Raw genomic sequence first — 11,957 nt, 5'->3', positions numbered from 1 at the left:
AGGACCAAAATTCGGGGATGCAGCGGAGCCCCCAGCCCCTCCCCCCTCCCCATTCCCATTCCCGGGAGCTTTTCCTGGGAATTCCCGGGAGGAGCCGAGCCGGGCACAGAGGGTGAAACCACTGGAGTTTAATGGAATCGATTCCTACAGAATAAAGAATTCCTGAGAGCCTCTCGAGCCCGCGGCTTTCCGTCAGCACATTCCCAAAATCCCCAAAACTCCCGGGGAACAGCCCCGAAATTCCAGGAGTCCAACCCCAAAATTCCAGGGGGGAACATTCCCGAAATTCCAGCCCCTCCCTCCCTCCACCCCAAATCCAGCTCAAGGCACTGAAATGCTGGAAAACCGTGGGTCCAAAGCCATTTTTCCATAGATTTTTTTTTTTTTTTTTGGAATTTTTTCCTTCTAAATCTCGTAGAAACTTTTAATTTCTTCTCTGTATTTACACCCGGCCTGGGGGATTTCTGGGAATGGCCGATTCCACCTGATTTTTCCCAGTTTTTTCCCACCCTTTTTCCATCCATCCACCTGCAGGGAAAAGGGGAGGGGAAACTCCCCTCACTCCTGCTGGAAAAAGTCAGAAAAACTGGGAATAAAAAGCCAAAAAAAAAAAAAAACCAAAAAGAAAAAATAAAATCAACCCCAAAGCAGCTTCTGCCATCCCGAAAAACACAAAAAAGAGGGAAAAAAACCTTGGAAAACCAAACCAAATCCCAGAAGGAGCACAGCAGTTGTTGGGATTCGTGGGTTTTAGTGTATGATACAGCTTTACAGGGAGAGGGGAAGGTTATCCAGAGGGAATTCCGGGAATTCTTCCAGGAATTCTGGAGGGACGAGTCCAGAGGGGCTTTTCCAGAGGATTTTTTTGTAGGGATTGGAAGTGGGAAAGGTCCCGGATCCCGAGGGGAAGGAGGAGCTGGAAAAAAGCCGGAAAAGCCCCCAAGCCTCACCCTCAGCCCGGAATTTGGGAGCAGTTTTCCCACTTTTCCTTCAGGAAAAGGGTCCTGGCTGGGATTTGAGGGATCCCTTCCCAATCCTGCGGCTTTTTTGGGTCGTTATTCCTTTTCCTTCTTTTCTCTCCTTTTTTCCAACTTTTTTCCTCCTCCTGCTCCCTCGGGAATGTTCAGCTGAGTGTCCCAGTGTCCTTCCTGGGGACCTCCGGAACTCCAGGACTCTGGAATCGCCTCTTTCCCAACAAAACACACCAGGAACGTTCCCAAACAGGAAAAAAAATCCAGGAAAAACAAACAAAACCCAAAAATAATAACAAAAAAAAGTGGATTTTGCTGGAAAAGCTTCCCCCGCCCCATCCGGATCCGGGAATTCCCGGGAAGGGCCTGGAGGGGTCCTGGAAACCCCAAACCCAACATTCCCAGGGGATTCCCAGCGGGATTTGGGATCATCCCAATCCCATTCCCAACTTTCCCTCGGACACCAGGAAGGGCCCTGGGGGAGTTTTATGTACACGGCCTTGGAGCCGATCCCGGAATTCCGGGAATTCTGAGATTCCCAGGAATGCTCAGTTCTCCTCAGGCCTGATCTGGAATTCCAGGAATGCTGAGATTCCCGGGAATGCTCAGTTGTCCTGTGGGCTGATCCCGGAATTCGGGAATGCCGAGATTCCCGGGCGCGGAGCCGATCCCACAGAACCCCGGGAAGGCTCAGTTCTCCTCGGCTCCCTGCCGGGCTCGGATGAGCTCAGTCCCAGAATTCCAGGAATCCCAGGATTCCCGAAGGCTCAGTTCTCCTCGGCTCCCTGCCGGGCTCGGATGAGCTCAGTCCCAGAATTCCAGGAATCCCAGGATTCCCGAAGGCTCAGTTCTCCTCGGCTCCCTGCCGGGCTCGGATGAAGGCCATTCCGTGGGTCCGGAAATGCGTCTTGAGGTTGAGCTGGCTCTCGAATCCCCTCCCGCAGACCTTGCACTCCAGCCTCCCCTCGGCGCCGCCGGAATTCCCGCCGCCGCCCTCGGCGTTCCCTTGGGAAGCGCTTCCCGAGGAGTCCTCGGGCTCGGCTCCCTTCTTCTTCTTGTGGGAGATGAAGCGGTGGCGGTTCAGGGAGATCTGGGAGGTGAAGCAGAGGCCGCACTCGCGGCACTGCTGGGAATTCCCGTCCGTGCGGTGCTGCGGGATGTGGGCCTGGAATTCCGCCCGGCTCCCCGCCAGGAAGCCGCACTTCCGGCAGCGGAACGGGGCCTTGGCCCCGCAGCCCTTGGGGGTCTTGGCGGGGGGCGTGGTGCTGTCGGGCTCCTCGCTGCACGAGTCGTCCGAGGAGAGCTTCCGCTTGCGGCCGGGCGCCTGGAAAAGCGGGAAAATCCGGGAATTCCCAGCAAGGTCTGGGGCTGGAATTCCCAGCAAGGAGCTCCTGGGAAATCCCTTGGGAAGCGGGGCAGCTCCCAGAAGGAATTCTGGGATGAGGAGCCTCCGATCCTGCCACAAACGCTGAAACTCCCTGGAAATTCCAGGGAAATTCCCAGGAATTCCCAGAAAATTCCACCTGGGCAGTCGCTGATCTGAAACCTCCCCACCTGGATAAAGTTTAGGGCTGGGATTTGTGGGTTCCCAGCAGGAATTCCAGGATAAAACCCCCCCCCAGTCCTGCCCCAAAGCCCCGAAATCCCCAGGAAGCACGGAATGCCGGGATGATCCCACCTGGGCGGGGCCGGAGGGGCCGCGGGCGATGACGACCTCCTGGCTGCGGGCCGGATCCGTGACCTTGATCCCGTGGCGCACCTGGATGTGCTTCTCCAGGATCAGGCGGCTGCTGAAGGTTCTCTTCCCCTCCGTGCAGTACCTGGGAACGGAGCAGCCTGCTTTGCCCGGGAATTCTGCCGCTGGAATTCCCAAATTCCAACCCCAGACGGGATGGATACAAAGCCTGGAGTCCTTTCCCAAACCCTGCTCATTCCTGGAATTTCAATTCCCAACTTGGGCAGAGCAGGTGGGAATTGAGCCCTCATTCCTTGGGAATTAAACCCTGATTTCCCTAGGAATTAAACCCTGATTCCTTGGGAATTAAGCCCTGATTTTCCTGGGAATTAAACCCTGATTTCCCTGGGAATTAAACCCTGATTCCATGGGAATTAAGCCCTGATTTTCCTGGGAATTAAACCCCGATTCCGTGAGAACTCCCCCTCTTCCCTCCCCAACCCCAGGCCCAATCCCCCTCAGTCCTCCCCGCTCCCTCCCCACGGCATTCCCGGCACCCCAGTGATCCCTTCCCACGGCATTCCCGGCACCCCAGTGATCCCTTCCCACGGCATTCCCGCTCTCCCCGCGGTACCGGCAGGGGTAGACGCGTTTGATGCCCTCGTGGTTGACGCGGACGTGGCGGCGCAGGCTCGGCGCCGAGCAGAAGGAGCGCTCGCACAGGTGGCACGGGAACTTCTTCACCGACTGCGGGAAAAGCGCTCAGCATCCCGGGGAAAACCCAGCTCAGCATCCCGGGGAGAACAGGGAGAAAACCCAGGAGGGATCCCAGAGAAACCCGGGAAAAAACCATGAGGGATCCCGGGAAAAACTGGGATAAAACCGGGAGGGATCCCGGGGAAACCCAGGACGGATCCCAGGGAAAACTGGGATAAAACCGGGAGGGATCCCAGGGAAACCCAGGATAAAACCGCTGAGGATCCTGGAAAAACCCGGGAAAAACCCAGGAGGGATCCAGGGGGATCCAGGAGGATCCAAAAGCCAGGATTCCCAATGCAGCTGGAGGTGGGAATTTGCTTTTCCCTCCAATCCCTGCTCCTGCCTGGGACTGTTCATCCAGCTGGGAATTATCCCAAAAACCTCATTCCCATTCCCAAATCCTCCCATTCCCACGATCCAGGGGGGTCCGGGAGGCAGGATTCCCACTCCAGCTGGAGGAACTCCATCCCCCTCCAACCCCCCCCACGCATCCCCCCAAACCCCCCCCCAGCCCCGCGGGACATTCCCAGGAATTCCCACCTTGCCGTGCTCCCTCTTCATGTGCGCCACGTACTCGTCGCGCTCGGGGAACCAGGAGTGGCAGACGCCGCAGGTCCAGCCGCCGCCCTTGGCCTTGCTGCCGCCCTTGCGCGGGAAGCGGCTGCGCTTGGCGCGGCGCAGCTCCGGCGAGCTCGGCGGCTCGTCCTCCTCCGAGGAGCTCGAGGACTCCTCGGAATTCCGCGACACCGGCGCCTCCAGCGGCTCCGGCTTGGGCGTCAGCAGCGCCGCCGATCTCTTGGAAGAGTCGTCCTTGGACTTCTGGGGCTGGTGGGTGTTCTGGGAAAGGGAGACGGGGGGATTGGGACGTTCCCGGTGTGCCAGGAGGATCCAGGGGTGGGGAATCCATGGAATAACCCGGGCAGGATCCAGGATTTAGCCCGGAAATCCCAAAGAAACCAGGACAGGGAATCCCGGGATGGTTTGGGGTGGAAAAGACCCTTAAACCCCACCCAGACCACTGCTCCCATCTCCCTCCATTCCCCACCCAAGTGGGGCTGGAATTTTGGCTTTTTCAGCTGGAATTCCTCCATTCCCAGGTGGAGTTCTGTCTGGAATTCTGTCTGACCTTCAGGTGATCCAGCGTGCTGCGTTTCTGGACCCCATTCCCACTTCCCCCAGTTTGGGGGAAATTTCCATCATTTCCGGCTGGAATTTCGCCATTTTTGGCCGGAATTTCAGCATTCCCAGCTGGAATTCCATCTGGGATGGTGTCTGACCTTGAGGTGCTCAAGCATGCTGCGTTTCTAGACCCCGAGCGCTCCCCACTCCCATCTTCCCCAGTTTGGGGGAAATTTCCATCATTTCCGGCCAGAATTTTGCCATTTTTGGCTGGAATTTTGCCATTTTTGGCCGGAATTTTGCCATTTTTGGCCGGAATTTCGCCATTCCCAGCCGGAATTCCGCCCGGGCCGGGGCCTGACCTTGAGGTGCTCGAGCATGGTGCGTTTCTGGGCGAAGAGCAGCGGGCACTGCGGGCAGCGGAAGACGCTGACGCGCTGCGGCAGCAGGTGCTGATCGAAATGCGACGACAGCAGCGGCTTGTGCGTGAACACCGTGTCACACATGGCACACTTGTAAATCATCCTGGGGCAAAAACGGGGCAAAACGGGCAAAACGGGACGGGCAGGCCAGAGGGAGGGGCAAGGGGAAAGGAGGGGAAAGAGAGAAATAAGGGAAGGGGAAAGGGAAAGGAGGGAATAGGAGAGAAAAAAGGGAAGGAAAAAGGGAGGGGAAAGGAAAAGGGAAAGGAGGGAGAAACAGAGAAAAGGGAGGGGAAAAAGGAGGGAAAAATAGGGAAAAAGGGATGGAAAAAGGAAGGTGGGAACTGAGCTCATCCCACCCATGGAGGAGGTTCTGCCAATCATGGAATATTCCCAGTCCTCCCAATCCTGGAATCCGGGAATTGCTCAGGCAGGAAAAGCTCTCTGGGATCACCACATCCATCATTCCCAAGGGCCACATTCCCAAATCTTCCAGCCAATTCCACCACCAACTCCATTCCCACAGCAAGACATTCCCAAACCTCCCATCCCAGCCTCTTATTCCCAAACCTCCCATCCCAACCTTTTTCCGGGCTGAACCCGAGCCCGCTGCCAGGGATGCTGGGCGCTGGAAGGAGCTGGGACTGGGGAATTCTCGGGAGCACTCACTTGGACTGCTGGTTGCTGAAGCCGGGGTGCTGCGTGTAGACGTGGGCGTGGGCGCTGGGCGCGGACTTGAAGGCCATGGGGCAGATGGGACACTTGTGGAAAACCTCGCAGTGGGAGCTCTGGATGTGGGACTTGATGGAATTGACGCCGCCGAACACCACGGAGCAGCTGGGACACCTGGAAAATTCCCCATGGAGACCGGGATCCCAAACAAGATCTGGGAATTCCCACTGGAACCAGGACCCCAAACAAGTTCTAGGAATTCCCCATAGAGACTGGGATACAAAGGACTTCTGGGAAAATTCCCAGAACCAGGAACCAAGGCAGTTCTGGGAGAATTCCATCAAGGATCAGGATCCAAACAAGTTCTGAGAATCCCCAGTGGAAACTGGGATCCAAACCAGTTCTGGGAAAATTCCACCTGGAACCAGGATCCCAAACAAGGATTCCCTGGCTCCTATCCCTGCATCCCACCCTGTGTGAGGAGTCCTCGAGGCGTGACTCCAAGCTGACCCACAGGAAATCCCCACCACGCTCCATGGGCAGACTCCCTTTCTGGACCTTCCCAGTGCCCCCCACCCCGGCATTCCCGGCATTCCCGGCATTCCCTGGCTCGTACCTGTAGCCCACCCTGCGGGAGAAGTGCAGGCAGGAGTCCTTGAGGTGGGACTCGAAGTTGGCCAGCAGGAAGTTGCCGCCGCACTCGGGGCAGACGTGGGGCGGGCGGCTGCGGTGCATGCGCTGGTGCGCGCTGAAGCTGCAGCGGTTGGCCAGGATCATGGGGCACGCCGAGCACACCTGCAACAGCAGCAACAGCCAGCATCAGCCAGGAGCGCCGCAACGCCGCGCGGCACCGCATCCAGGCAGCCCCGGGAGAACCCTGACTCAGACCGGGAGGGCAAACGGCTCCGGGAAAAATCCACCAGGGAACGGGGCTAAAATGGTTCTGGATCTTGGAAAATTCCCAGCTGGGATCGGGAGCCCAACAAGCTCTGGGAGAATTCCTGCTGAAACCAGGATCCTGAAAAGCTCTGGGGAAATTCCAACAGGGATCAGGATCACAAAGAGTTCTGGGAAAATTCCACCTGAAACCAGGATCCCAACCAGTTCTGGGAAAATTCCAACAGGGATCAGGACTGATGGGATGAATGGATCCATGCATCCAAAGCTGGATGTTCTCACTGTTTTCCCACCATCTCCCACCACCCTCCCACTCCTCCACCACCTTCCCAGCATTCCTCACCATCTCCTGCCACCTCCCACTGCGCTCCCACCACTCTGAACCACCTCCCACTGCCCTCCCACGCCCAGCCCAGCTCTCCCAGCCTCCCCGCTCTCACCGTGCTGCTGCTGCTGGTGGCCACCCCGACCTGCTGGAAGTGCGCCGCCAGCCCGGCCTTGTCCTTGCACTGCTCCTTGCACTCCAGGCACCTGAAGCAGCTGTAGCTGCTCTGCTCCGAGCCCAGGGGCAGCACCGGCAGCTCCTGTGCCGCGCCCCCGCCCTCCTGGGCCACCTTGCCGGCGGGCAGGGCCAGCGACACCAGCGGGGTGATGTCGGGCTGGCCGATCATCTGCTCCAGCGCGATGGGCCGCATCACCAGGTGCGAGCACTGCATCACCAGCCCCTTGTCCTTGTGCTCGCGGGCGTGCAGCAGCAGGCTGCACTTGTTGAAGAACACCAGGCGCTTGGTGCAGTGGTTGCAGGTGACCTCGATGCGCATGCTGCGCCGGTCGTAGTGCCGCGCCAGGCTCTTCTCCAGCGCGAAGGCGTCGCCGCACTCCAGGCAGCGGTAGCCCGAGGGCGGCAGGGCCAGGCTGGACTCGGCCGGGGGGCTCAGGTTGGGTTTGTAGGTGGGCAGCAGGTTCTTGCTGTTGAGGATCTTGTTGAAGGCCTCCACCAGGCTGGACTGGCTGCGGGAGATGACGGTGCCGGCCACACTGGGCGCCGCCTTGGGCAGCGCCGCGCCGCCGTTGGCCTTGGCGCCGCCGCCGCTCCTGCCGTCCCCCTTGGGCAGGGGCTGCGGCACCAGGTTCAGGATGTTCTTAGCCACGGATTTCCCGGTTTTTCCCGGCAGAACCACGGATTTCTGCTGGGCCACGCTGGCGGCGATGAGCATGGCGCTGCTGGCGCTCTGGATGGTGGCCACGGGCAGCACCGTGCCCTTCAGCTTGGTGCCGTTGCCCAGCTGGACGCTGACGATTTTCGGCCCCTCCGTGTTTTTCAGGGGGCTGGAGACCTCCGACTTCTCCTTGGCCGCTGCCTCCGTGGCGATGCCGGCAGGACATTCCAAGGATTCCTGGGAATTCTGCTCGCTGGGGATTTTGCTGGAGGGCGGCTCCGAGTCCGAGGACACCCTGGTGACAGTCCTGGTGATGCTGCCACAGGAGGTTTTGATGGTCTTGATGCGCACCTTGAGCGGCCGCGAGGAGCTGGAGGACGGCGAGTTGGTGCTTTCCTCCTCCTCCTCCTCCCCACTGGAAACGCTCGGAGGGCTCCCCACGGATTTCCCCAGCATTTCCCGCTCTTCCTTCAAGGAGAGCTGCTTGGGGGAAGGCGGGATGGGAATTCCCGGGGAGGAGAAGGGCTCCCGAGGGCTCCCGGGCGAGCGTTTGAGCTCAGCCGCGGCGCCGGTGCCGCCGTCCAGCGCCGCCGGCTCCGCCGCCGGCCACGCCGCCACGGCAGAGTCCTCGGCCGAGTAGCGCACGGTGACGGACTTGAGGTGATCCAGCACCAGCCCCTTGGGGCTGCAGCCCCTGGCCGGAGCCTCCTCCGGGTCCGACTCCTCCTTCTTGATGCAGGCGACGGGGTGGGAGGCGTCGCCGGCCGCTCCCGCGCGGAAGGACGCGGGGAAAGCCGCGTCCAGGCTCTCCGTGGCTCCCGCCAGCGGCTCCTTGCACTCCAGGGACGGGCCGGGCGACGCGGCCAGCGAGGGCACGGCCAGGGACTTCTCCTTGGCTTTGCATTCCCGGGCTCTGTCGATCAGATTGGCGCCGTCCTCGCCGGGCTCGGGGCTGAAATGGGAGAACAGGTCCAAGGCCTTGGCGCTCTTCTCCTTGGCCCAGCAGTCGCCGTTGGCCGAGGCGTCGCCGCCGCGGGCGCCGGGCGAGCGGGGCCCCTCGGGGGCAGCGAAGCCGTTCTGCAGCAGCCGGGGCGCCAGCCCGTGCCCGTCCTTGCCGTCCAGCTGCTCGGGGCACACGGTGTTCTTGACGATGACGCTGACGGCCGAGATGTCGGGGTGCGGCAGGACGTGCTCGGGGGCCGCGGCGGCGCCCGGCTCCCCCGGCAGCTGCTTGCCGTGGGGCTCGGGCTCCTCGTGGTGCGAGTGGATGGCCTCGTTGGCGTCGATGTCGGGGATGTCGAAGGCGGCCAGGAGGTCGTCGAAATCCGGGGTTTTCATGTCCCCCATGGCTGGGAATCGGGGGGGAAAGGGTCGAGGGCGGGGGGAATTTGGGGTTTGCAAGCGGGAACTCCCGGGTTCCCATCCCGATAAACCCCAGGGAATGCCGATGTTCCGCAGCCTCTTCCATTCCCGTTCCCCTTCCGCCTCAAACACCTCCCCTCCGTCTCAAAAATCCCCCCTTCTATCCCAAAAATCCCCTTGCCATCCCAAAAACCCCCTTCCCACCCCAGCCCTGCTGCCGATCCATCCCCTAAATTCCCGGAACTGCCGGGAAAGCCGCGGGATCCGAGCCCGTCCCGGCAATTCCGGCCCCATCCCGGCTCAGTCCCGGCCCTGTTCCCGACCTGGAGCCAGGCCCAGGATCTGTCACATCCCAGGGACAACAATTCCTTGTTAACCCCCGGAATTCCGGCACTTCCAGCAGGCCTGGAAGCTCCAAGGATTTTTGGTTTCTTTAAGGAAAAAATTCCTTTCATGAAGAGGGGTTTTGATCCCATGGTTTTCCAGCTGGGAAAACTGGGAAAAGGGGGAAAGAGCTGTGGATCCAACCCCAATTCCAGCCCCGAATTCCCTCTGGGTCTGAGGCTTCTGGAAAACCCCAAGCAGGTGGGATTCCATTCATTTTCCCTCTGGAATGTGCCTCGGGAGAGGCCTTTTCCTTCCCAAATCCCCTTTTTCCTGCCCTTTTATCACGGGAATTGTTTTCCAGGGGGGAATTGCGCTCTTTGTCCTCTCCCATTCACACCCAAATCCTTGGGAATGGCCGGGATGGATCCCGGATTTCCCCACCCCAATTCCTCCCAATCCCAGCATCTTTCTGGGAACAAACGCGCCTGGAAAAGCCTGGAGGAGCTGCCTGGGATCAGGAGCGGGCTTTGGAAAATCCCTCCCGGCTCAGTTTGCTACGGAAAGGGAGGCGGGGAAAGCGGGACAGCCACAAACAGGGAGGGATTGTCCCGAAATTCCACCTGGGGCAAATCCCGCTTCCCAAACTGACCCCGAACTCCCCACCCTGATCCTAAACCCCCAGTCCCAAACTCCCAACCCTAAATCCCCATCCCAACCCCAGATCCCCAGTTCCAACCCCCCCATCCCGGCGCAGCTGCCTCATCCCGGGGGATCCGTCTGGGATTAAATTCCCGGGATTTGGCGGGGATTAATTCCCGGCCATCTGCCGGCCCCGCAGCCCGGCCCCGATCCCGGGAGCCCGAAAATCCCAAAGGGAAAGGGAACGGCTCCAGCCCCGCGGGAGCCAGGAGGGCTCGGGATTCCCGATTTTCTCGGGATTCTCGATTTTCCCAGGATTCCCACAAGGGCTGGGGGGATCGGGGCAGGGATTCCGTGGGATTTTGGGGTTTTCCCAAATATCCAGGATCCCAAGGCCCCCATCCCGACCCCAAGCTTCCAATCCCAAACTCCCCATCCCAGATTCCTCACACCGATCCCAACCCCCCGGAATTCCAGGGCGGAGGGGATGACCGTGACCGCTCCCAATCCCGGATTTGGGATGGGGAAGGACTGACCGTGACCCCCCAAAATTTCAGGATGGGGGGGGGGGATGATCCTGGTCCCCACAAATCCCGGGATTTTTAGGTGGGACCACGTGAACATGACCCCTCCCAATCCCGGTTTTTGGGACGGGAGGGGGTGACCGTGACCCCCCCCGATCCCGGGATTTTTCCGTCGCAAGGAGTGACCGTGACCCTCCAAAATTCCAGGAATGGGGGGGCGACCATGACCCCCGACTCCCGGGATTTTCCGAGGGAAGGGGTGACGCTGCCCCCTCCAAATGCCGGGATTTGGGGGCCGGGCCCCCTCAGGCCGCGCTTCCCGCCCAGGCCGCGCCCCCCCTCAGGCCTTGACCCCCTCAGGCCGCTCCCGCCCCTCAGGCCCCGCTACCTGGAGCTGCGCGGGGAGCGCTCCCCGCTGCCGGCTGGCGCCGTCGGTTCCCGATCCCGCTTCCCGATCCCAATTCCCGATCCCGGTTCCCGATCCCGGTCCCGCTCGGGCCCCTCAGCGGCGCCGCTTCCCCTCCGCCACTTCCTGCTTGGCCCCTCCGCCCCGCCGGCCGCTCGCGCCGCGCGTTCCCGCCCTCGCCGCGCTTTCCCATTGGCTGTACGGTCCGTCACTCATCAAAATCCACATTCTGATTGGTTCATTCTGCTGTCATTCAATGCTGAACGCGGCCGTCCGCACTCCCCATTGGCTGAGCGGGACCTGCCCCAAACCGCGCGTGTTGATTGGGAAGCGAGGACGTCATTCAACTCGCAAAACCCCGCCCATCGCGAGGTCCTCGCTTTCTATTGGTTGTCAGAGCTGGCGCATCTCGCTGCCGATTGGATGAAATCTCCGTCTATCAATTAACCCCGGCCTCATCTCGCTTCTCATTAGTCAAAGCGCGCTGTTTATCAAGCGCGGGTTCCGGCCGCCATTGGCCTCAGGGAGCGTCTATGGCGGCGGCTCCCAGCCGGGGGCTCCTATTGGGAGCGGGATTCGTCCCTCAGCACCAGAACCCGCCCACCCCGCGCCCGGAATGGCTTCAAACCCTTCCTCCCATTCGCTGCCAGCGCTGTCACTCACTGAGGCTTCTGAGGGAATGTCCCGCCCACATCCGCATGTTGAGCGGTGCCATTGGAGGATAGCGCTGTCACTGAAGGCCGCCTCTCTTCCTTCGCTCTCCCATTGGCTGGAGTGCCCAAAAGCCCGCCAAGCCAATTATCGCAGCTCATTAGTCCGCAGAGCTGCCACTCACGCTTAACCCCGCCTTCCTTCCCATATTATTGGCCCCCTGAATGACAACATCCGCTCCTCCACTCCCTGATTGGTTGCCCCTTGTGCCAATCAACCGCCCAGCCCCGCCCCTCAGCCGCACGGTAAACAGCCCGCGGGGGATGCCGGGAGCCGCTGCGGGAATTCCCAATTCCCGAATTCCAGGGAATTC

At 60.5% G+C, this 11,957-nt stretch overlaps 1 protein-coding gene across 3 annotated transcripts; it reads right to left on the bottom strand.

Moving 5' to 3' along the window:
- Nucleotides 1-113: 113 nt before the first annotated feature.
- On the bottom strand, nt 114-11,772 carry ZNF687 (zinc finger protein 687). Of its 3 annotated transcripts, none has more exons than XM_041477949.1 (10): nt 11,597-11,772; nt 10,916-11,233; nt 6,956-9,024; nt 6,235-6,413; nt 5,616-5,792; nt 4,887-5,049; nt 3,946-4,242; nt 3,281-3,393; nt 2,650-2,791; nt 114-2,295 (listed from the first exon to the last, which is right to left on the bottom strand). In XM_041477949.1, exons 2-10 carry the CDS (start codon nt 11,124-11,126, stop codon nt 1,816-1,818), a joined length of 3,831 nt encoding a protein of 1,276 aa, XP_041333883.1. In that variant the 5' UTR covers nt 11,127-11,233; nt 11,597-11,772; the 3' UTR covers nt 114-1,815. The 3 variants fall into 3 exon arrangements, with proteins under 3 accessions (XP_041333883.1, XP_041333884.1, XP_041333881.1); XM_041477950.1 differs by lacking the exon at nt 11,597-11,772 and having other exon boundaries at nt 114-1,747; nt 1,825-2,295; nt 10,916-11,386; XM_041477947.1 differs by lacking the exon at nt 11,597-11,772 and having other exon boundaries at nt 10,916-11,385.
- Between the last annotated feature and the right edge of the window lie 185 nt (nt 11,773-11,957).

Source organism: Pyrgilauda ruficollis, unplaced genomic scaffold (assembly GCF_017590135.1).
Source record: "Pyrgilauda ruficollis isolate IOZ18807 unplaced genomic scaffold, ASM1759013v1 scaffold422, whole genome shotgun sequence".
NCBI lineage: Eukaryota > Metazoa > Chordata > Aves > Passeriformes > Passeridae > Pyrgilauda > Pyrgilauda ruficollis.
Note: the sequence above shows the minus strand (reverse complement) of the source record. Positions and strands in the feature narration are given on the sequence as shown.